The sequence below is a fragment of the Phyllobates terribilis genome, unplaced genomic scaffold, assembly GCF_046119375.1.
Source record: "Phyllobates terribilis strain yellow unplaced genomic scaffold, ASM4611937v1 Scaffold_183__1_contigs__length_3771566, whole genome shotgun sequence".
NCBI classification, from domain to species: domain Eukaryota; kingdom Metazoa; phylum Chordata; class Amphibia; order Anura; family Dendrobatidae; genus Phyllobates; species Phyllobates terribilis.
Genome location: NW_027362943.1, coordinates 3307065 through 3328377, shown reverse-complemented (window position 1 = coordinate 3328377; position 21313 = coordinate 3307065). Strand labels below are relative to the sequence as shown.

General features: G+C 48.9%; 2 protein-coding genes across 2 annotated transcripts in view; both read right to left on the bottom strand.

Moving 5' to 3' along the window:
• The window catches only part of LOC141212723 (uncharacterized), a 41109-nt gene extending 30452 nt beyond the window's left edge, over positions 1–10657 (bottom strand). Inside the window, exon 1 of the mRNA XM_073665031.1 lies at positions 10587–10657. Coding sequence (XP_073521132.1) covers positions 10587–10612 — 26 coding nt within the window. The 5' untranslated portion in view covers positions 10613–10657. The remainder of the gene's footprint in view (positions 1–10586) is intronic.
• The window catches only part of LOC141212753 (uncharacterized), a 229092-nt gene that overhangs the window by 165078 nt on the left and 42701 nt on the right, over positions 1–21313 (bottom strand). The gene's annotated exons all lie outside the window — the stretch shown is intronic.

Here is a 21313-nt window from a genome sequence, read left to right as displayed (position 1 = left end):
GGACTGTGGGAACATTATACTGTATGTGGGAAGATGGCGGTACTGTGAACATTATACAGTGTGGGGAAATAGAGGTACTATGAGAGGATTAATGACCGCAGTCGCTCCTGTGACCGGGCCCAGCCAACACCAACCCCTGCTTCAGCAGGATGTGTGTTCTCGGACTGACATTCAGCTGAAGTGCCACAATACACGCTGCCGACCAATCAGAGGCCAGCAGCTGACATCGGCATGTACGTCATTAGGGGCGCGTGGAAGTAACATCATGCTCTCCTGTCGCTTCCAGCTGAAGTCAGCGGCAGCTCCAGAAAAAGACACCGCGCGGCGAAGGAGCGGAGAGAAGGTGAGTATAATGTTATTGTTTTTTTAAATCAGCGAGTACACGGTGCCCTTGGCCATACTACTACATGTAAGAGTATGGACTGTGCATTATACTACTACATGTAAGAGTATGAGCTGTGCATTATACTGCATGGATGACTATGGGCTGTGCATTATACTACATGTATGAGTATGGGCTGTGCATTATACTACATGTATGACTGTGGGCTGTGCATTATACTACATGTGTGGATTATGGGCTGTGCATTATACTACATGGATGACTGTGGGCTGTGCATTATACTACATGGATGACTATGGGCTGTGCATTATACTACATGGATGACTATGGGCTGTGCATTATACTACATGGATGACTATGGGCTGTGCATTATACTACATGGATGACTGTGGGCTGTGCATTATACTGCATGGATGACTGTGGGCTGTACATTATACTACATGTATGAGTATGGGCTGTGCATTATACTACATGTATGACTGTGGGCTGTGCATTATACTACATGTGTGGATTATGGGCTGTGCATTATACTACATGTATGGACTGTGGGCTGTGCATTATACTACATGTATGACTATGGGCTGGGCATTATACTACATGGATGACGGTGGGCTGGGCATTATACTACATGGATGACTATGGGCTGTGCATTATACTACATGTATGGACTGTGGGCTGTGCATTATACTACATGTATGACTATGGGCTGGGCATTATACTACATGGATGACTATGGGCTGTGCATTATACTACATGTATGGACTGTGGGCTGTGCATTATACTACATGTATGGACTGTGGGCTGTGCATTATACTACATGTATGACTATGGGCTGTGCATTATACTACATGGATGACGGTGGGCTGGGCATTATACTGTATGGAGGATTATGGGGAGTGCATTATACTACATGTATGGACTGTGGGCTGTGCATTATACTACATGTATGACTATGGGCTGGGCATTATACTACATGGATGACGGTGGGCTGGGCATTATACTACATGTATGACTATGGGCTGTGCATTATACTACATGTATGACTATGGGTGGACCATTATACTAAATGTGTGGACTATGGGCTGTGCATTACACTACATGTATGGGCTGTGCATTATACTACATGTATGGACTATGGGCTGTGCATATACTACATGGATGACTATGGGCAGTGCATTATACTACATGTATGACTGTGGGCTGTGCATTATACTACATGTATGACTGTGGGCTGTGCATTATACTACATGTATGACTATGGGCTGGGCATTATACTGCATGGATGACGGTGGGCTGGGCATTATACTACATGGATGACTATGGGCTGTGCATTATACTACATGTATGGACTGTGGGCTGTGCATTATACTACATGTATGACTATGGGCTGTGCATTATACTACATGGATGACGGTGGGCTGGGCATTATACTGTATGGAGGATTATGGGGAGTGCATTATACTACATGTATGGACTGTGGGCTGTGCATTATACTACATGTATGACGGTGGGCTGGGCATTATACTACATGGATGACGGTGGGCTGGGCATTATACTACATGTATGACTATGGGCTGTGCATTATACTACATGTATGACTATGGGTGGACCATTATACTAAATGTGTGGACTATGGGCTGTGCATTACACTACATGTATGGGCTGTGCATTATACTACATGTATGGACTATGGGCTGTGCATATACTACATGGATGACTATGGGCAGTGCATTATACTACATGTATGGACTATGGGTTGTGCATTATACTACATGGATGACTATGGGTTGTGCATTATGCTACATGTGCGGACTATGGGCTGTGGATTATACTACATGTACGGACTATGGGCTGTGCATTATACTACATGTACGGACTATGGGCTGTGCATTATACTACATGTACGGACTATGGGCTGTGCATTATACTACATGTACGGACTATGGGCTGTGCATTATACTACATGTACGGACTATGGGCTGTGCATTATACTACATGTACGGACTATGGGCTGTGCATTATACTACATGTACGGACTATGGGCTGTGCATTATACTACATGTACGGACTATGGGCTGTGCATTATACTACATGTACGGACTATGGGCTGTGCATTATACTACATGCAAGGACCATGGGCTGTGTATTATGCTACATGTACGGACTATGGGCTGTGCATTATATTACATGTACGGACTATGGGCTGTGCATTATACTACATGCAAGGACCATGGGGTGTGTATTATGCGACATGTACGGACAACGGGCTGTGCATTATACTACATATATGGACTATGGGCTGTGCAATATACCACATGGATGACTATGGGCTGTGCATTATACTGTATGGAGGATTATGGGGAGTGCATTATATCGTGCATTGTGAAAGTATTTGGCCCCCTTGAACTTTTCTACCTTTTGCCACATTTCTGGCTTCAAAGATATAAAATTCTATTTTTGGGGGGGAAGAATCAACAACAAGTGGGACACAATCGTGAAGTGGAATGAAATTTATTGGATATTTTAAACTTTAAAAAAAAAATAAAAACTGAAAAGTGGGGCGTGCAATATTATTCGGCCCCCTTGAGTTAATACTTAGTAGCGCCACCTTTTGCTGTGATTACAGCTGGAAGTTGCTTGGGGTATGTCTCTATCAGTTTTGCACATCGAGAGGCTGAAATTCTTGCCTATTCTTCTTTGCAAAACAGCTCGAGCTCATTGAGGTTGGATGGAGAGCGTTTGTGAACAGCAGTTTTCAGCTCTTTCCACAGATTCTTGATTGGATTCAGGTCTGGAATTTGACTTGGCCATTCTAACACCTGGATACGTATATTTTTGAACAAATCCATTGTATGTTTGGGATCATTGTCTATTTGGAAGATAAATCTCTGTCCCAGTCTCAGGTCTCCAACAGGTTTTCATCCAGAATGGTCCTGTTTTTGGCTCCGTCCATCTTCCCATCAATTTTAACCATCTTCCCTGTCCCTGCTGAAGAAAAGCAGGCCCAAACCATGATGCTGCCACCACCATGTTTGACAGTGGGGATGGTGTTTTGAGGGTGATGAGCTGTGTTGCTTTTACGCCAAACATATCGTTTTGCATTGTGGCCAAAAAGTTTGATTTTGGTTTCAGCTGACCAGAGCACCTTATTCCACATGTTTGGTGATTCTCCCAGGTGGCAGATGGCAAACTTCAAACGAGACTTTTTATGGATATGTGGCACCCCTGCGGGTTCAGTCGCCACAGAGGTACTGCATCTCACCGAGAGGTGTAGTATCTCACTCTCAGGTAACGATGGAGTACTGCCCGGAACCCACACACTAGCATGCATTACACTCCACTTCAGAGGGCAGGGCGAGATTGCTCCTAAAGGAGAGCACAGTCCCTGGTCCCTAACTGGAGGGCAGAACAATGTAGTGGGTGTGGGTGGAGGAAGAAGATCAGGGGAGCACTTCAGGAGTAGTATAAAAAGGGATGGAACCACCTAGAAGGGATTGAGTCAGAGAAGACAGTGAGAGGAGAAGTAGTGGGAGCAGGAGCTCCGCAGGAGCTCTGCTCAGGAGGAGCGTGCCTGAGTGAGAGAGGCCCAGGAGTGGAGACTGACTGAACAGAGAGGAGAGGAGAGGAGCAGGAAAGAAGGCTCCAAGAAGGAAAGAGGGGATCCTAGGGGTACAGGAAGTGCTGGAGGCCACCCGTACGCCCGAATCTACCAGGACGTGGAGGGATCAAGCCGCAGAGGAGACCGGCCCCTAACTAGTCGGAATTGCCATATTCAGCTAGAAACCGGAGGCTTCTACATACATTTTCAGGGTGCAGTTGCCACAGCCACAATTAATCGCCAAAAAGGTAGCCACACAGGATACATGGAACTCCAGGTTGCCCGCTAAGATCTGAGGTTACCGGCTTGGCACACTGTTTGCGAGGCGCAGGGCAGGAGGGTGAGAGCCAGCCCAGGAAGATGACTGAGAAAGGCACACAGAAAGGGGTCCCGTTAAGTGCTCTTGAATTACCTAAGGGATTGCTGAACCTCTCCCATGGTGAATGCAGGACGACTTGGGTGGTTATAATCTGCAGTTGTAACCAGGAGCAACGTGATAAGCGTGAGTAAACCTTGAAGACTGCACCCCACTGTCTCTGTGAATTATTGCTGCGCCATCATCCCCTGCACCACACTGCACAACAACATCTACCTCATCTATAGTCACCACAGCAAGGCCCTGGAGCTTAGCTCTACCTGTGGAGAGCTGAACAAACTCTGCTGCATTACCAACAGCTCCAGAGGACCTGCTCCATACAGTCGCATACCACAGGTGGCGTCACGAACATTAAAATATCAGCAAAAGGGATATAAACCACAAGTATTCAATAGAACGACGAGCAAAAAGTGGCAAAGTGTAATATAAAAATTAACTTTTATTTATCTATTTAAAAATAGTAGTGAATAAATAGAATTAGTATAAAACTCATATAAGAAAGAAGCGATAGCAAGTCTTGCAAACGGTACTTAGCCGCCTATAAAAAAGTAAATCTGTGGAACTGGTAACACTCCTAGTATAGTTCCTTCTGACACAGGAACCTAACGGACCACAGGTGTGTAACACTATAGACAACCACCTCAATTCCAAATAAGTTGTTCTGGTCCAAACTAAAGAGAAGACTGTCATACAATAAATGTTTCTTTAAATATACAACAAAGCATATTGAACAGACAGGTATACATCAAGAATCTCCTACACCCATGACTTTAATTCAGAAATGGGTGAGGAAAAGAGGAAGATAGACCAATTGTAATGTAGAGTCTAGATGTGACATAAAATACCTGGTGAATAATTAATATATAGAACAATCTCACCGTTAGAATGTCAGTATCATCGCTGTTGACTCATATCTATGCAATTCTAAGGAGAACCCTTTGGAAGTGGCATTATCCAGTAGAGTGCAGGACTCATTTCCTCTGGAAGGACTCAGACCAACAGGGTGAGGGGTGCTCTCCCGACGCGTTTCCTCATGTTACTGATTCATCAGGGGAGAGAGCAGTAGTACTAATGGGTCTATCAGCCCGAATAATGACAACATTTCCGCCTTTGTCAGACGGTTTTATGACTATGTATAAAGTCTTCACCTACATGTTCCAACTGATCTACGTGTGAGAGTATTGTGCCTCGGGAACTGATTAATCATTTCCTCTGTACCCCTCCCTGATCCTTGAACCCCGTGACAAACCGTTTTTTTCCCACTCTACCTAGGGCGCTGCATGATGTTTCCATTTTAAATCATCCCGTAAGCCGAATTATCCTAATGGTGACCTGATGGACCCGGGCAAATAGTATATTTACCTGATATTCCGCAGTCGTGTCTGGTTGATGTACATCAGGTTACCATCACAACACAGCAAGCGTCCGCCCAGTCGGAGGCTCGCGTCATCGGAAACGACGTTTGCATGTCATTTGCCGGCTCATGCGCTCCAAATACCGGAAGTTGAGGGGCCGGAAACCGGAAGTGACGTTACCGATGTAGCGCAGTAATACCGGCATATTTAAAAGAAGCGCGGGCACTACTTAGCAGCCGTGCCATCTCCATTTCGGGCCGATAGACCCATTAGTACTACTGCTCTCTCCCCTGATGAATCAGTAACATGAGGAAACGCGTCGGGAGGGCACCACTCACCCTGTTGGTCTGAGTCCTTCTAGAGGAAATGAGTCCTGCACTCTACTGGATAATGCCACTTCCAAAGGGTTCTCCTTAGAATTGCATAGATATGAGTCAACAGCGATGATACTGACATTCTAACGGTGAGATTGTTCTATATATTAATTATTCACCAGGTATTTTATGTCACATCTAGACTCTACATTACAATTGGTCTATCTTCCTCTTTTCCTCACCCATTTCTGAATTAAAGTCATGGGTGTAGGAGATTCTTGATGTATACCTGTCTGTTCAATATGCTTTGTTGTATATTTAAATAAACATTTATTGTATGACAGTCTTCTCTTTAGTTTGGACCAGAACAACTTAGTTGGAATTGAGGTTATGGTCTATAGTGTTACACACCTGTGGTCCGTTAGGTTCCTGTGTCAGAAGGAACCATACTAGGAGTGTTACCAGTTCCACAGATTTACTTTTTTATAGGCGGCTAAGTACCGTTTGCAAGACTTGCTATCGCTTCTTTCTTATAAGAGTTTTATACTAATTCTATTTATTCACTACTATTTTTAAATAGATAAATAAAAGTTAATTTTTATATTACACTTTACCACTTTTTGCTCGTATTCACGAACATTAAATATAAAAACTATAAAATCCCCTTTTATTGACAGCCCTGGGTCATGGAGCGGGTCACCGTCACTGTGACATCTCCCCTAGCAACGACCGGCCCGGCTACCGAGTACCCCACTGCCCAGGGGGCGCGTCAGATACCTTTGAGAAATGGCTTTCTTCTTGCCACTCTTCCATAAAGGCCAGATTTGTGCAGTGTACCACTGATTGTTGTCCTATGGACAGACTCCCCCACCTCAGCTGTAGATCTCTGCAGTTCATCCAGAGTCATCATGGGACTTTTGGCTGCATCTCTGTTCAGTCTTCTTGTTCGAGATGAAAGTTTAGAGGGACGGCCAGGTCTTGGTAGATTTGCAGTGGTCGGATACTCCTTCCATTTCAATATGATCGCTTGCACAGTGCTCCTTGAGATGTTTAAAACTTGGGAAATCTTTTTGTATCCAAATCCGGCTTTAAACTTCGCCACAACAGTATCTCGGACCTGCCTTGTGTGTTCCTTGGTCTTCATGATGCTCTCTGCACTTGAAACAGAACCCTGAGACTATCACAGAGCAGGTGCATTTATACGGAGACTTGATTACACACAGGTGGATTCTACTTATAATTACCAGTCATTTAGGACAACACTGGATCATTCAGAGATCCACTTCTTGTTGATTCTTCCCCCCAAAAAATTAGAATTTTATATCTTTAGGTTTGAAGCCAGAAATGTGGCAAAAAGTAGAAAAGTTCAAGGGGGCCAAATACTTTCACAATGCACTGTACTTCTGTTATGGGGCCCCATCACTTCTATGTTCGCCCCTGGTGAGTGTAATAGTTTATTTTTTCTATACACTAAAGAACAGAGGCAGCACAGGGGACATATACCAGGATGGGGCCTAGGATAAGGGACATAAATATACAGTGGGTACGGAGAGTATTCAGACCCCTTTAAATTTTTCACTCTTTGTTTCATTGCAGCCATTTGGTAAATTCTAAAAAGTTCATATTTTTTTCCCATTAAAGTACACTCTGCACCCCATCTTGACTGAAAAAAAAAACAAGAAATGTAGAAATTTTTCCAAATTTCTGAAAAAAGAAAAACTGAAAAATCACATGGTCATAAGTATTCAGACCCTTTGCTCAGTATTGAGTAGAAGCACTCTTTTCAGCTAGTACAGCCATGAGTCTTCTTGGGAATGATGTAACAAGTTTTTCACACCTGGATTTGGGGATCCTCTGCCATTCTTCCTTGCAGATTCTCTCCAGTTCCATCAGGTTGGATGGTGAACGTTGGTGGACAGCCATTTTCAGGTCTCTCCAGAGATGCTCAATTGGGTTTAGGTCAGGGCTCTGGCTGGGCCAGTCAAGAATGGTCACAGAGTTACTCTGAAGCCACTCCTTTGTTATTTTAGTTGTGTGCTTAGGGTCATTGTTTTGTTGGAAGGTGAACCTTCGGCCAAGTCTGAAGAGGTTTTCATCCAGGATATCTCTGTACTTGGCCGCATTCATGTTTCCTTCAATTGCAATCAGTCGTCCTGTCGCTGCAGCTGAAAAACACCCCCATAGCATGATGCTGCCACCACCATGTTTCACTGTTGGGATTGTATTGGGCAGGAGATGAGCAGTGCCTGGTTTTCTCCACACATACCACTTAGAATTATCACCAAAAAGTTCTATGTTCATCTCATCAGACCAGAGAATCTTATTTCTCATAGTCTGGGAGTCCTTCATGTGTTTTTGAGCAAACTCTATGCAGGCTTTCATATGTCTTGCACTGAGGAGAGGCTTCGGTGGGGCCACTTTGCCATAAAGGCCCGACTGGTGGAGGGCATAAGTGATAGTTGGCTTTATGGAACTTTCTCCCATCTCCCTACTGCATCTCTGGAGATCAGCCACAGTGATCTTGGGGTTCTTCTTTACCTCTCTCACCAAGGCTCTTCTCCCACGATTGCTCAGTTTGGCAGGACGGCCAGGTCTAGGAAGACTTCTGGTGGTCCAAAACTTCTTCCATTTAAGGATTATGGAGGCAACTGTGCTCTTAGGAACCTTGAGTAATGCAGAAATTCTTTCGTAACCTTGGCCAGATCTGTGCCTTGCCACAATTCTGTCTCTGAGTTCATGATTCTCATTTGGTCTGACATGCACTGTGAGCTGTGAGGTCTTATATAGACAGGTGTGTGCCTTTCCAAATCAAGTCCTATCAGTGTAATTAAACACAGCTGGACTCCAATGAAGGAGTAGAACCATCTCAAGGAGGGTCACAAGGAAATGGACAGCATGTGACTTAAATATGAGTGTCTGAGCAAAGGGTCTGAATACTTATGACCATGTGATATTTAAGTTTTTCTTTTTTAATAAATTTGCAAAAATTTCTACATTTTTTTTTCAGTCAAGATGGGGTGCAGAGTGTACATTAATGAGAAAAAAAAATAACTTTTTACAATTTACCAAAAGGCTGCAATGAAACAGAGTGAAAAATGTAAAGGGGTCTGAATAATTTCCATACCCACTGTATATATCAGGATGGGGGGTGGTCGAAATCTCGCAACGGGTCCCCATCAGACCTTAGCTATAACTCTGATTATACTGTGTGGGGGGATGGCGGTACTATGGGAACATTACACTACGTGGGGCCAAAAAAGGGGTATAATGGGGGCATTACACTGTGTGGGGTCATCATACAGACTGCATAAGGGGCATAATGGGGGCATTACACTGTGTGGGGGCATCATACATCATGCATAATGGGGGCATTAAACTGTGTGGGGGCATCATACATACTGCATAAGGGGAATAATGGGGGCATTACACTGTGTGGGGGCATCATACATCCTGCATAAGGGGCATAATGGGGGAATTACACTGTGTGGGGTCATAATACATACTGCATAAGGGGCAAAATGGGGGCATTACACTGTGTGCGGTCATCATACATACTGCATAAGGGGCATAATGGGGGCATTACACTGTGTGGGGGCATCATACATACTGCATAAGGGGCATAATGGGGGCATTACACTGTGTGGGGGCATCATACATACTGCATAAGGGGCATAATGGGGGCATTACACTGTGGGGGCATCATACATCCTGAATAAGGGGCATAATGGGGGCATTACACTGTGTGGGGGCATCATACATCCTGCATAAGGGGCATAATGGGGGCATTACACTGTGTGGGGGCATCATACATACTGAATAAGAGGAATAATGGGGGCATTACACTGTGTGGGGGCATCATACATACTGCATAAGGGGCATAATGGGGGTATTACACTGTGGCGGCATCATACACACTGCATAAGGGGCATAATGGGGGCATTACACTGTGTGGGGGCATCATACATACTGCATAAGGGGCATTACACTGTGTGGGGGCATCATACATCCTGCATAAGGGGCATAATGGGGGCATCATACACACTGCATAAGGGGCATAATGGGGGCATTACACTGTGTGGGGGCATCATACATACTGCATAAGGGGCATAATGGGGGCATTACACTGTGTGGGGGCATCATACACACTGTATATGGGGCATAATGGGGGCATTACAATGTGTGGGGGCATCATACATACTGCATAAGGGGCATAATGGGGCATTACACTGTGGGGGCATCACACATCCTGCATAAGGGGCATAATGGGGGCATTACACACTGCATAAGGGGCGTAATGGGGGCATTACACTGTGGGGGGGGCATCATACATCCTGTATAAGGGGTATAATGGGGGCATTACACATCCTGTATAAGGGGTATAATGGGGGCATTACACTGTGGGGCCAGTAAAGGGGTCCTGTACTATGAGAACAATCTGTTTCCTCCCTTCCTGTCTCCATAGTTGGGTCGTATGTATCTATTACAGGAAACAGAACAAAAACCTTATGATTCTTATAAAGGGGCAACACAAGACCCCAAAAGAGTCTCCGTGCTGAAGGGGTTAATGCCCCCTGCGCCCAGTAATGGGGACTCCACATACCTCCACCTGCAGAGCCGCCACCACATATATGGCTGCTCTGTGCGCACAGGAGCTGTGATGAGGTCACAGGAGGGGAGGAGTCAGGGGTCACATGATCAGGGGCCTCAGTGGATGCAGGACTCTGCTGTGCTGGTTGTCATGGTGCTGGATGAGCTGCAGTTTGTGCTGGATGAGCGTGCGGAGCGGACCCAAGTGTACGAGGTGTACGGAGCGGAGCCGCGCGTGTATGAGGCGTACGGAGCAGAGCCGCGTGTGTACGAGGCGTACGTAGCGGAGCCGCGCGTGTACGAGGCGTACGGAGCAGAGCCGCGCGTGTACGAGGCGTACGGAGCAGAGCCGTGTGTGTACGAGGTGTACGGAGCAGAGCCGCGCGTGTACGAGGCGTACGGAGCAGAGCCGTGTGTCTACGAGGTGTACGGAGCGGAGCTGCGCGTGTACGAGGCGTACGGAGCAGAGCCGCGTGTGTACGAGGCGTACGTAGCGGAGCCGCGCGTGTACGAGGTGTACGGAGCGGAGCCGCGTGTGTACGAGGTGTACGGAGCGGAGCCGTGTGTGTACGGAGCGGAGCCGTGCGTGTACGAGGTGTACGGAGCAGAGCCGCGTGTGTACGAGGTGTACGGAGCAGAGCTGCGTGTGTACGAGGTGTACGGAGCGGAGCAGCGTGTGTACGAGGTGTACGGAGCGGAGCAGCGTGTGTACGAGGTGTACGGAGCGGAGCCGTGTGTACGAGGTGTACGGAGCGGAGCCACGTGTGTACGAGGTGTACGGAGCGGAGCCGCATGTGTACGAGGCGTACGGAGCGGAGCCGCGCGTGTACGAGGCGTACGGAGCGGAGCCGTGCTTGTACGAGGCGTAGGGAGCGGAGCCGCGCGTGTACGACGTGTACGGAGCTGAGCCGCGCGTGTACGACGTGTACGGAGCTGAGCAGCGCGTGTACGACGTGTGCGGAGCTGAGCCGCGCGTGTACGAAGCGGAGCCGCGCGTGTACGATGTGTACGAAGCGGAGCCGCGCGTGTACGAGGTGTACGGAGCGGAGCCGCGTGTGTACAAGGTGTACAGAGCGGAGCCACGTGTGTACGAGGCATGCGGAGTGGAGCCATGTGTGTACGACGTGTAAGGAGCGGAGCTATGTGTGTACGATCTGTACGGAGCAGAGGCTTTATTCGATAATCTCGTTCTGCCATTTGGATTCTCCAATGCACCAACAGAATTTCACAACTCTCTGAATGATATTTCTCTGATTACTTTGGGAGATTTCTTGTGATTTATCTTGATGATAGAGAATTTTCTCTCCTAATTTGGATTCTCACCAGGAACATGTCCGTGTTGTTTTAGAAAGATTGAGGGAGAATTCTTTCTTTCTTTGCTGAAATTGAGAAATGTTTTTTTTTCTGTTCAGAAAGTTTCATTCCCGGGTCATTTTATCGGCTGATGGGTTTACGATGGATCCTGGGAAGGTGAAAGCCATAATAGATTGGGTCCAACCTAGTGACCTGAAAGTGTTGCAACATTTTGTAGGATTCTCCAACTATTATAGGAAATTCTTTAGTTTTTTTTTCTCAGATTACTGACGTCACACGTAAGGTGGCAGATCTCAAGGTTTGGCCACCTGATGCTATTGGGGCTTTTGATAAATTGAAGGAGTGTTTGTCTGCTCCTGTTCTAATCCAACCCCATCTCCAAGAACCATTCATTGTGGAGGTGGATGTTTCGGAGGTCGGGGTAGGGGCCGTTTTATGTTCCGAGACTCTGACCAATTTGTGGCCATGTGTTTTTTTATTAAGAAAATTTTCATCTGCTGAAAGAAATTATGCTGTTGGGAATTGTGAGTTACTCGTTGTTAAATTAGCCTTTAAGGTTTTAAGACATTTTCTGGAGGGAGAAGTTCATCAAATCACTGTGGTCACTGACCAGAAGAATTTAGCGTTTATTGAATCAGCTAAATGGCTAACTCCTAGACAGGCCAGAGGGTCCTTATTTTTCTCTAGATTCAATTTCTCTATCACTTTCAGGCCGAGGTCCAAGCAGTTTTAGTTCTGTTTCTTCTCCAAAACCTCCATTCTCCCTGAGGGCATTGTGGTTTCTGTGATATCGTTGGAGGTTGAAGCTGAGATCCGTAAAGTCCAATCGTTTGCTCCTTTCGCCACGCCTAGGTCCAAATTATTTGTAGTTGTGTACCTAAGATTGCGTCTGTTGCAAGAGTTTCATGATTTAATCATGAGTGGTCATCCGCGGTTCACAGCTAAGCAGAAAGCTATTATTAGGCTTTTTTGCTGGCCATCTATGAATAATTATATTAAAGATTTTGTATCTGCTTGTGTAGTTTGCGCACATGCTAAAGTTTGTCATAACAGTCCAGGTGGAGTATTGGCTCCATTGCAATTCCAGAAAGACAGTGAACTCATCTGTCCATGGATTTCATCACGGATTTGCCTCTGCCTGGTGGGAAGACTGTCTTTGGGTGGTCATTGACTGATTCATTAAACGGGCTCATTTTGTTCCTTTGTCAGAGGATTACCTAATGCAGAGACATTCTCCAGGTTTTTTAATTCGCATAAAGTAAGAGTACATGGGATCCCTCTTAACATTGTCAGAGGATTACCTAATGCAGAGACATTCTCCAGGTTTTTTAAGTATACCCAGGCTCGTTCCTGTATCTCGTTGCAGTGTCAGTTCCTGTCTGAACTGTCTCCTAGCCTGTTACCTGTTTGTCTCTATGTCCGTACCTTCCCTGTTCCTGCAGTGTCTGAACCTGCACCTAACTCCAACTCGTTGTCTCTGTACTTCTGTTTGTGAGTTTAGAGTCCACTCGCTACTTCATTGTAAGTACCTTGTGCGTATATGGTTCTGCTTGTCCCTTCCAGTCTGTTCCATGTGAACAGAGCCCTGTCATCTCTGCCTTGTCCACCGCTCTGGCGGTTTCTCTCTGCTCTCTGCTCTGTCTTGCCCACCACTCCTGCGGTTTCGTTCTGCTCTGCCTTGTCCACCGCTCTGGCAGTTTCTCTCTGCTCTGCCTTGCCCACCGCTCCGGCGGTTTCGCTCTGCCCTGCCTTGTCCACCGCTCCGGCGGTTTTGCTCCGCTCTACCTTGTTTACCGCTCTGGCGGTTTCGCTCTGCCCTGCTTGCTCACCGCTCCGGCGGTTCCTCTCTGCTCTGCTTTGTCCACCGCTCCGGCGGTTCCTCTCTACTCTGCCTTGTCCACCGCTCGGGCGGTTTCGCTCTGCTCAGCCTTGCTCACCGCACCTGCGGTTTCGCTCTGCTCCGCTTGCTCACCGCACCAGCGGTTTCGCTCTGCTCTGCCTTGTCCACCGCTCCGGCGGTTCCTCTTTGCTCTGCCTTGTCCACCGCTCCGGCGGTTTCGCTCTGCTCTGCCTTGTCCACCGCACCTGCGGTTTCGCTCTGCTCCGCTTGCTCACCGCAGCATCGGTTTCGCTCTGCTCTGCCTTGTCCACCGCTCTGGCGGTTCCTTCCTGCTCTGCCTAGTCCACCGCTCCTGCAGTTTCGATCTGCTCTACCTTGTCCACCGCACCTGCGGTTTCGCTCTGCTTTACTTGCTCACCGCACCAGCGGTTTCGCTCTGCTCAGCCTTGTCCTCCGCTCTGGCGATTTCGCTTTACTCTGCTAGTCTACCGCATCTGCGGTTCTGTTCCTGTATCCCAGTCTGTACTGGACCCTATCCAGCCTGCGCTCCAACCTGCTAGTACCTCCCTGTCTGCACGCCAGCCGTGCCTGCCAGTACCTCCCTGTCTGCACTCCAGCCGTGCTTGCCAGTACCCCCCCATCTGCATACCAGCCGTGCTTATCAGTGCCCACCTGTCTGCATACCAGTCGTGCCTGCCAATACCCACCTGTCTGTATGCCAGCCTAACCTGCCTGTTCCTGCATTCCCCGGTGTGGGTCAACAGCCGTGTCCGGGGTCTGACCTGGAGTAGCACCTGGTCCCTCTGCTCGGTTCCACCCTGGTGCACGGAGTCGACTGAGCCGACGTGCGACCTTGGTCAGATCGGGTTGATACTTAGTTACGCACCTCCAGGCACTCCCCGGTTCATGGTACAGTGGGATCACTAATCACGCACACGCCAGTCAGTCCAGGCGTGTGCATAACAGGAAGAGGTAGACGGACGCCTCTCACACAGACAGCCGCTCGAGCAATCGCAGTGGCAGCCGCAGGAGCAAGGTATCAAACACCTCTGGACCATCCAGAAAGGAATCATCGCGTGTTCCACTACAGCCTCCGAATCCGGTACCCGTTTGTGACTTCAGGGGTGAGTGATCTTCGTGAATGTCACCCTTTTAGTAATGGGAAGTCTCATATGTGAGTCCTTCTGTAGGATCCTAAGAAGAGTAGCGCCAAGCAAAAGCACAGGATTTGTGCCCTATGCCAAACTTTCCTTCCCATAGATTTGCAAAAACAGCTATGCCCGAACTGCATTAATAAAACCATAGCAGAAAATTCTCTGGATTTCACATCCAATCTGAAATCCATAGTCCACGCAGAGGTTCAAGGGTCCCTGAAGGGGTTGTTTGGAGGGAAGAAAAGATCCCATAAAGATGTCTCCTCCAATTCTGATTCATCCCAGTCCGAGGATCTATGGCTGAGTGATTTCATCATCCTCTTCCTCATCGATAACAGTAGACCCTGCTTCCCCATCGAGGGTACGGACAAACTGGCCAAATCAGTCAGATCAACCATGGGTCTGGGGGAGGAGAAAGCATCCAAATCCCTGGAAGACATTATGTTTGCGGGCCTTGGAGAAAAAAAGAGACGCTCCTTTCCGGTAAACAGTAAAATTCAGGGCCTTATTGACAGAGAGTGGAAGAAACCAGAGAGATAAGGGGCCTTCCCCTCCTTCTCTAAAAGAAGGTACCCCTTTGAGGAGAAGGACTCTGAGCCTTGGGATAAAATCCCCAAAGTTGATGGGGCTGTAGCCTGGTCATCCAAAAAAATCTTCCCTACCCTTGGAGGATTCAGGCGTCCTAAAGTAAGCCCTTGATAAAAAGGCTGACTCCTTTCTACGTCACACTTGGGAAGCTGCAGCAGGAGGCCTGAAGCCTGAGGTAGCTGGCAAGGTCTCTCATGGTGTGGCTCCAACAATTGGAAGACCAACTTAGGGATAAAAAGATCCCTAGGGATGGAATCCTTTCAAATCTGCCCCTAATGCAGGCAGCATCAGTCTTCCTGGCAGACTCTTCAGCGGACTCAGACTCTCGGCTAGATCAGCAAATCTATCTAATACTGCCAGACGGGCCTTGTGGCTCAAGAGTTGTCCAGGTGACCTACAATCCAAACATAAATTATGTTCCCTCCCGTGTGACGGCAGACTCCTGTTTGGCCAGAAGCTGGATGACCTTTTAGAAAAACCGAGGGATAATAACAAAGGGTTCCCAGGATTTTCAGGGGACTCAAAAAGGTTTAGTTTTCGGAGGAGAAAATTTAAATCAGGGTCACCCTCCAGGAGACAGGAGAAGATGGGGGTCCAAGAAAGAGTCAGGCTATATGTTTGGAGGACCGTCCGCCAATACAAAAAAATCTTCCCAATGACGCCAGGCTGGAGGTAGGGGGGAAGCTTTCCCACTTTATTCCAGCTTGGGAAGCCATTACATCAAGCCCCTGGATTCTGAATATTCTGAGTGGTGGCCTGAAGATACTGTTCAGCCAGATTCCTCGCCGGACCTTTATGATTACCCCCAAGAGGAAGGTCCAGGAAGAACAGATAGCTCTGGAGTCAGAAATATTGGGGCTAGTAGGGAAACGAAACGGGTCCTTCTCGAAGTTCCGATACCACAAAGGAAGAAGGGATTCTATTCCCCTCTGTTCATGATAAAAAAAAAAACAATGGGTCCTTAAGGACCACCATCAACCTCAGGAGTCTAAACCAGTTGATAGAGAACCAGACTTTCAAGATGGAGTCAGTGAGCTCGGCAGTGAAGCTCTTGCACCATGACTGCTTTATGACAGTAATAGACTTGAAGGACGCATATTATCACGTCCCAATTCATCCAGACTACCAGAAATATCTGAGAGTAGCCCTGTTCATTCAGAAAGAACTGAGGCATTTTCAGTTTACTGCCCTACCCTTCGGCCTCTCCATAGCCCCGAGAATATTCACAAAATTAATAGCGGAAGTAACAGCCTTTCTACAAATCAAAAACGTAGTGATCGTTACCTATTTAGACGACTTTTTGGTAATAGGGAAATCAGAAGTCCATTGCTCCAGTCAACTTCTAGAAGTCATGGTGGTGTTGCAACAGCTAGGATGGTTGGTAAATACCCAAAAGTCAAAATTAATCCCCTCAAGGACTCATATCTTTCTAGGTCTAATCCTGGATTCTCGTCTCCAAGCCTGATTCCTCCCAGAATACAAGGTCCGCAAAGTAATCAATTTAGTCTTGAAAGCCATGCGGTCTCCAGTGATGTCCCTAAGAGAAGCAATGTCTCTCCTGGGCTCCCAGCAGTCAGATGGGCTCAAGGGCATATGAGACTTCTTTAGTGGGAGGTCCTGTCAGTGCAGAGGTCCTTCAATGGGCATTTAGAAAGGAAGTTCTCTCTCTCCCTAGAAGCTGTAGATTCCCTTTCATGGTGGACAGACAGGGAAAATCTGACCTCAGGTGTACAGTGGTCCAGACCAGTAGATCTGGTGATTACAACCGATGTGAGCGGCTCCGAATGGGGGGGTGTCATCTAGCAGAGCTCTCAGTACAGGGTCACTGGGCATACCTCGAAATGGGGGCATCCTCAAACTTAAAAGAACTTTGGGCAGCGGAGAAATCCCTGATAGGCTTCCTTCCTCACATTCAGGGTCACCATGTCCAGGTCAGGTCTGACAACCGGACAACAGTAGCCTATGTAAATCACCAGGGGGGAACAAGGTCACGCTCTCTGATGGCTGTGGCAGACAGAATCCTACATCTGGCAGAGCAATATCTCCCATCTCTCAGTGCCCTTCACATAAGCAGGGTGGAAAATGCAAGGGCACATTTTATCAGCCGCCACACCCTAAAACAGGGGGAGTGGAGCTTAAACCCGGGGGTCTTCCGACAGATTGTCCAGTTATGGGGACAACTAGACAAAGATCTGTTCGGCTCAAGAGCAAACAGGAAAGTAGACAGATTCTGTTCCTTAAACCCAGCAGAAAATCCCCATGCTGTAGATGCCCTCCAGATTCATTGGAAGTTCAGGAAGGCCTATGCCTTTCCCCCGTTAGTAATGGTTTCAGCAGTGGTGAGGAAGATTCAAGAGGATGGCGCAATGGTAATTCTTATGTAGCGCCGGCGTCCCTGCCCTCTGCTAGGCAGGGACGCTGTTCCCCTCACCGCTCTGCTCCGTGCCCGGCGTCCCTCTCCCGCTCTGCTGGCAGCGCGCGCTCCTTCCCGGCCACTGTGCTTAGGGCGCGCGCCCTCCCTCCCTCTTAAAGGGGCCGCGCGCGCCGTCCTAAGGAGTCCCCGGCCAATGGCCGGAGGACTTTACCATATATAAGGCACCTCCTCCAAAATGGAGGTGCCCGAGCAATGTTGTTGCACCGTTCTACTCTGCTTCAGCCCTCAGGTCCCGTTGCCAGTTACCTGCCAGATACCTGCCAGATTCCTGCCAGCTTGCTGTCCTAATCCTGCCTGATTTCCTGTTACCTGCCTGCCTGCCTGAGGTCCGACGGTCTGCCTTACAACTCCGGTCAGTCTGTCTAAGGACCAACTTGCCTGCTCACCTGGGAGCGCACTTCAGCCACCTGCCTGCTTGCCTGAGGTCCGACGGTCTGTCTTACAACTCCGGTCAGTCTGTCTATGGACCAGCTTGCCCGCTCACCTGGGAGCGCTTCTCCGCTACCTGCCTGCTTGCCTGCCCGGAGGCTCCGCTGTCACGTGCTGTGACCACCAGCTATTCCAGACTCTTGCCCGCTCACCTGGGAGCGCTTCTCCACTACCTGCCTGCTTGCCTGCCCGGGGGTTCCGCTGTCACGTGCTGGGACCACCAGCTATTCCAGAGACTCTTGCCCGCTCACCTGGGAGCGCTTCTCCGCTACCTGCCTGCTTGCCTACCTGGAGGCTCCGCCGTCACGTGCTGTGACCACCTGCTATTCCAGAGACTCTCGCTTGCTCACCTGGGAGCACACATCCTCCATCTGCCTTGCTAGCCTACCTGGAGGTTCAGCCATCACAGGTCGTACCTACCCTTTACCTAGAGACTGCCCCGGTCACTTGCCGTGACCTCCAGCCCGTTCTTCCAGAGACTGCCCTGATCACTTGCCGTGACCTCCTGCCCGTACACCCAGAGACTGTCCCGGTCACCTGCTGTGACTGCCTGCCTGGTCGCCACCCGCTCCCTTACAAGGACCGCTCCCTTGTATAGTAGCCCAGAGGTTCCGCCTCCCAGACCCGTTACAGTTTGCTCGGGCCATGGAACCCGGTGGCACCCAAGCTCCCTCGCTCTCGGACCTGTGTCATGAACTGTCCCGTCAAAGGTCCCAACAGGAGTCCATCCTGGGTCACCTGCGGAATGTCAATACTCGCCTGGACACTCTGACTGTTCCACCAACAACCTCCGCCAGTGCCATGTCTCGCAATCCGGCAGCTCCGCTGTCCACTAACACCATGATATCCTACCCCGGACCTCGGCTTTCTGCACCTCCTCGCTTCGGAGGCGACTCAGCCCAGGCTCGGGGCTTCATAAATCAGTGCACCCTGCACTTTGAACTATTGTCCCACCAGTTTAACTCCGACCGAGCCAAAATTGCATTCATCATGTCCCATCTCACCGGGGAGGCCCTGGCCTGGCTAAATCCTCTATGGGAGAGAGGAGACCCCCTGGTGTCCAACTTGCCTGCTTTTCTCACGGCCTTCCGGAAAGTCTTCGACGAACCCGGACGGAAGACCTCATCCGCATCATCGTTGCTACGCCTCCGTCAGGAAAGTCTCACCGTGGGCCAATATGCCATACGGTTCCGTACCCTTGCCTCGGAGCTGGCCTGGGATAACGACGCTCTGGTTTCCGTCTTCTGGGAGGGTCTGTCCGGCCGTATTAAAGATGAACTTGCCGGTCGGGACATTCCTACCACTCTCGATGACTTAATAACTCTTGCCACCCGGATTGACCTACGGTTCCAGGAGCGTGCCAGAGAGGTCACCCGTGAGAGGAGGTTACCACGTCTAGCTCCTACTTTTCAGAAACCCGTCACTCCTTCTGTCTCTAACCAGGTACACCCTCCTGAGCCTATGCAGGTCGACCAGACCAAGATGGTCAAGACCCGTCAGGACTTACGCCGTGCCGAGGGGACCTGCTTCTACTGTGGCAGTAAGGAGCACCGGATCCGTGCCTGCCCGGAGAGGTCGGGAAACGCCTGTGTCTAGGTTCGCTCAGAGAGGTCCACCTAGACAAGAATAAATCCTCTCCATCCCTGCTGTTGTCAGTTTCAATCGTCTACGGGGAGAACCGTTATTTCGAACTAGCCCAACTGGACTCTGGAGCAGCCGGGAATCTTATTTCACAGTCCCTGGTAGAGAAATACCGCATCCCCACCAAACCTCTGGCTGTACCCTTGTCTGTTGCTGCCGTGGATGGGGGGCTCTTACCACGCCCCATCCAACTCATCACCGAATCCATTACTCTGCAGGTGGGAATGCTGCATTCTGAAAGTATCTCCTTCCATGTTCTGCCTGGACTCTCTCACGCCCTCTTGCTAGGCCTACCTTGGCTCCAGAAACATGCACCCGTTCTTGACTGGCAGACCGGAGAAGTCCTTCGCTGGGGACAGGGCTGCCATAAGACCTGTCTGGTTCCCGTTCATCCCGTCCGTCCTTCTCTTACCCCAGCTAATCTACCTGGACTTCCGATTCCTTATTGGTCTTATGCTGATGTCTTTAATAAAAAGGAGGCAGAGACACTACCCCCTCATAGACCATACGACTGCCCTATCGACCTGTTACCTGGTACTTCTCCTCCCCGTGGGCGTATTTATCCATTATCCGCTGCTGAGACCCGGTCGATGTCCGAATATATTGAGGAGAATCTGGCCAGGGGATTCATCCGGAAATCTAACTCCCCGGCGGGAGCAGGCTTCTTTTTCGTCAAAAAGAAGGACGGCTCTCTCCGTCCCTGTATAGACTATAGAGGCCTTAACCAGATCACGGTGAAGAATAAGTACCCCCTTCCGCTCATTCCGGAGTTATTTGATCGTCTGAGGGGGGCTAGAATCTTCACCAAACTGGACCTCCGTGGGGCGTACAACCTGGTTCGTATCCGTCAGGGGGATGAATGGAAGACGGCATTCAACACCCGGGATGGCCACTATGAATATCTGGTAATGCCCTTTGGCCTCTGTAACGCTCCTGCCATCTTTCAAGAGTTGGTCAATGACATCTTCCGGGACCTTCTCTACTCCTGCGTAGTGGTGTACCTGGACGACATCTTGGTCTTCTCTCCGGATCTCCAGACTCACCGGAGGGATGTTCGTCAGGTCCTGCTCAGGCTCAGGCAGAACCATCTCTACGCTAAATATGAGAAGTGCCTCTTTGAGCAGACCTCGCTTCCGTTTCTGGGCTACATTATCTCTCAGACCGGCCTACAAATGGATCCTGAGAAACTGTCTGCCATCGAGAAATGGCCCCGACCAGAGGGGTTGAAGGCTATTCAACGGTTCCTGGGCTTCGCCAACTATTACCGCCTCTTCATCCCGCACTTCTCTTCCCGGACTGCCCCAATTTCCGCGCTCACCCGTAAGGGTACTAATCCCAAA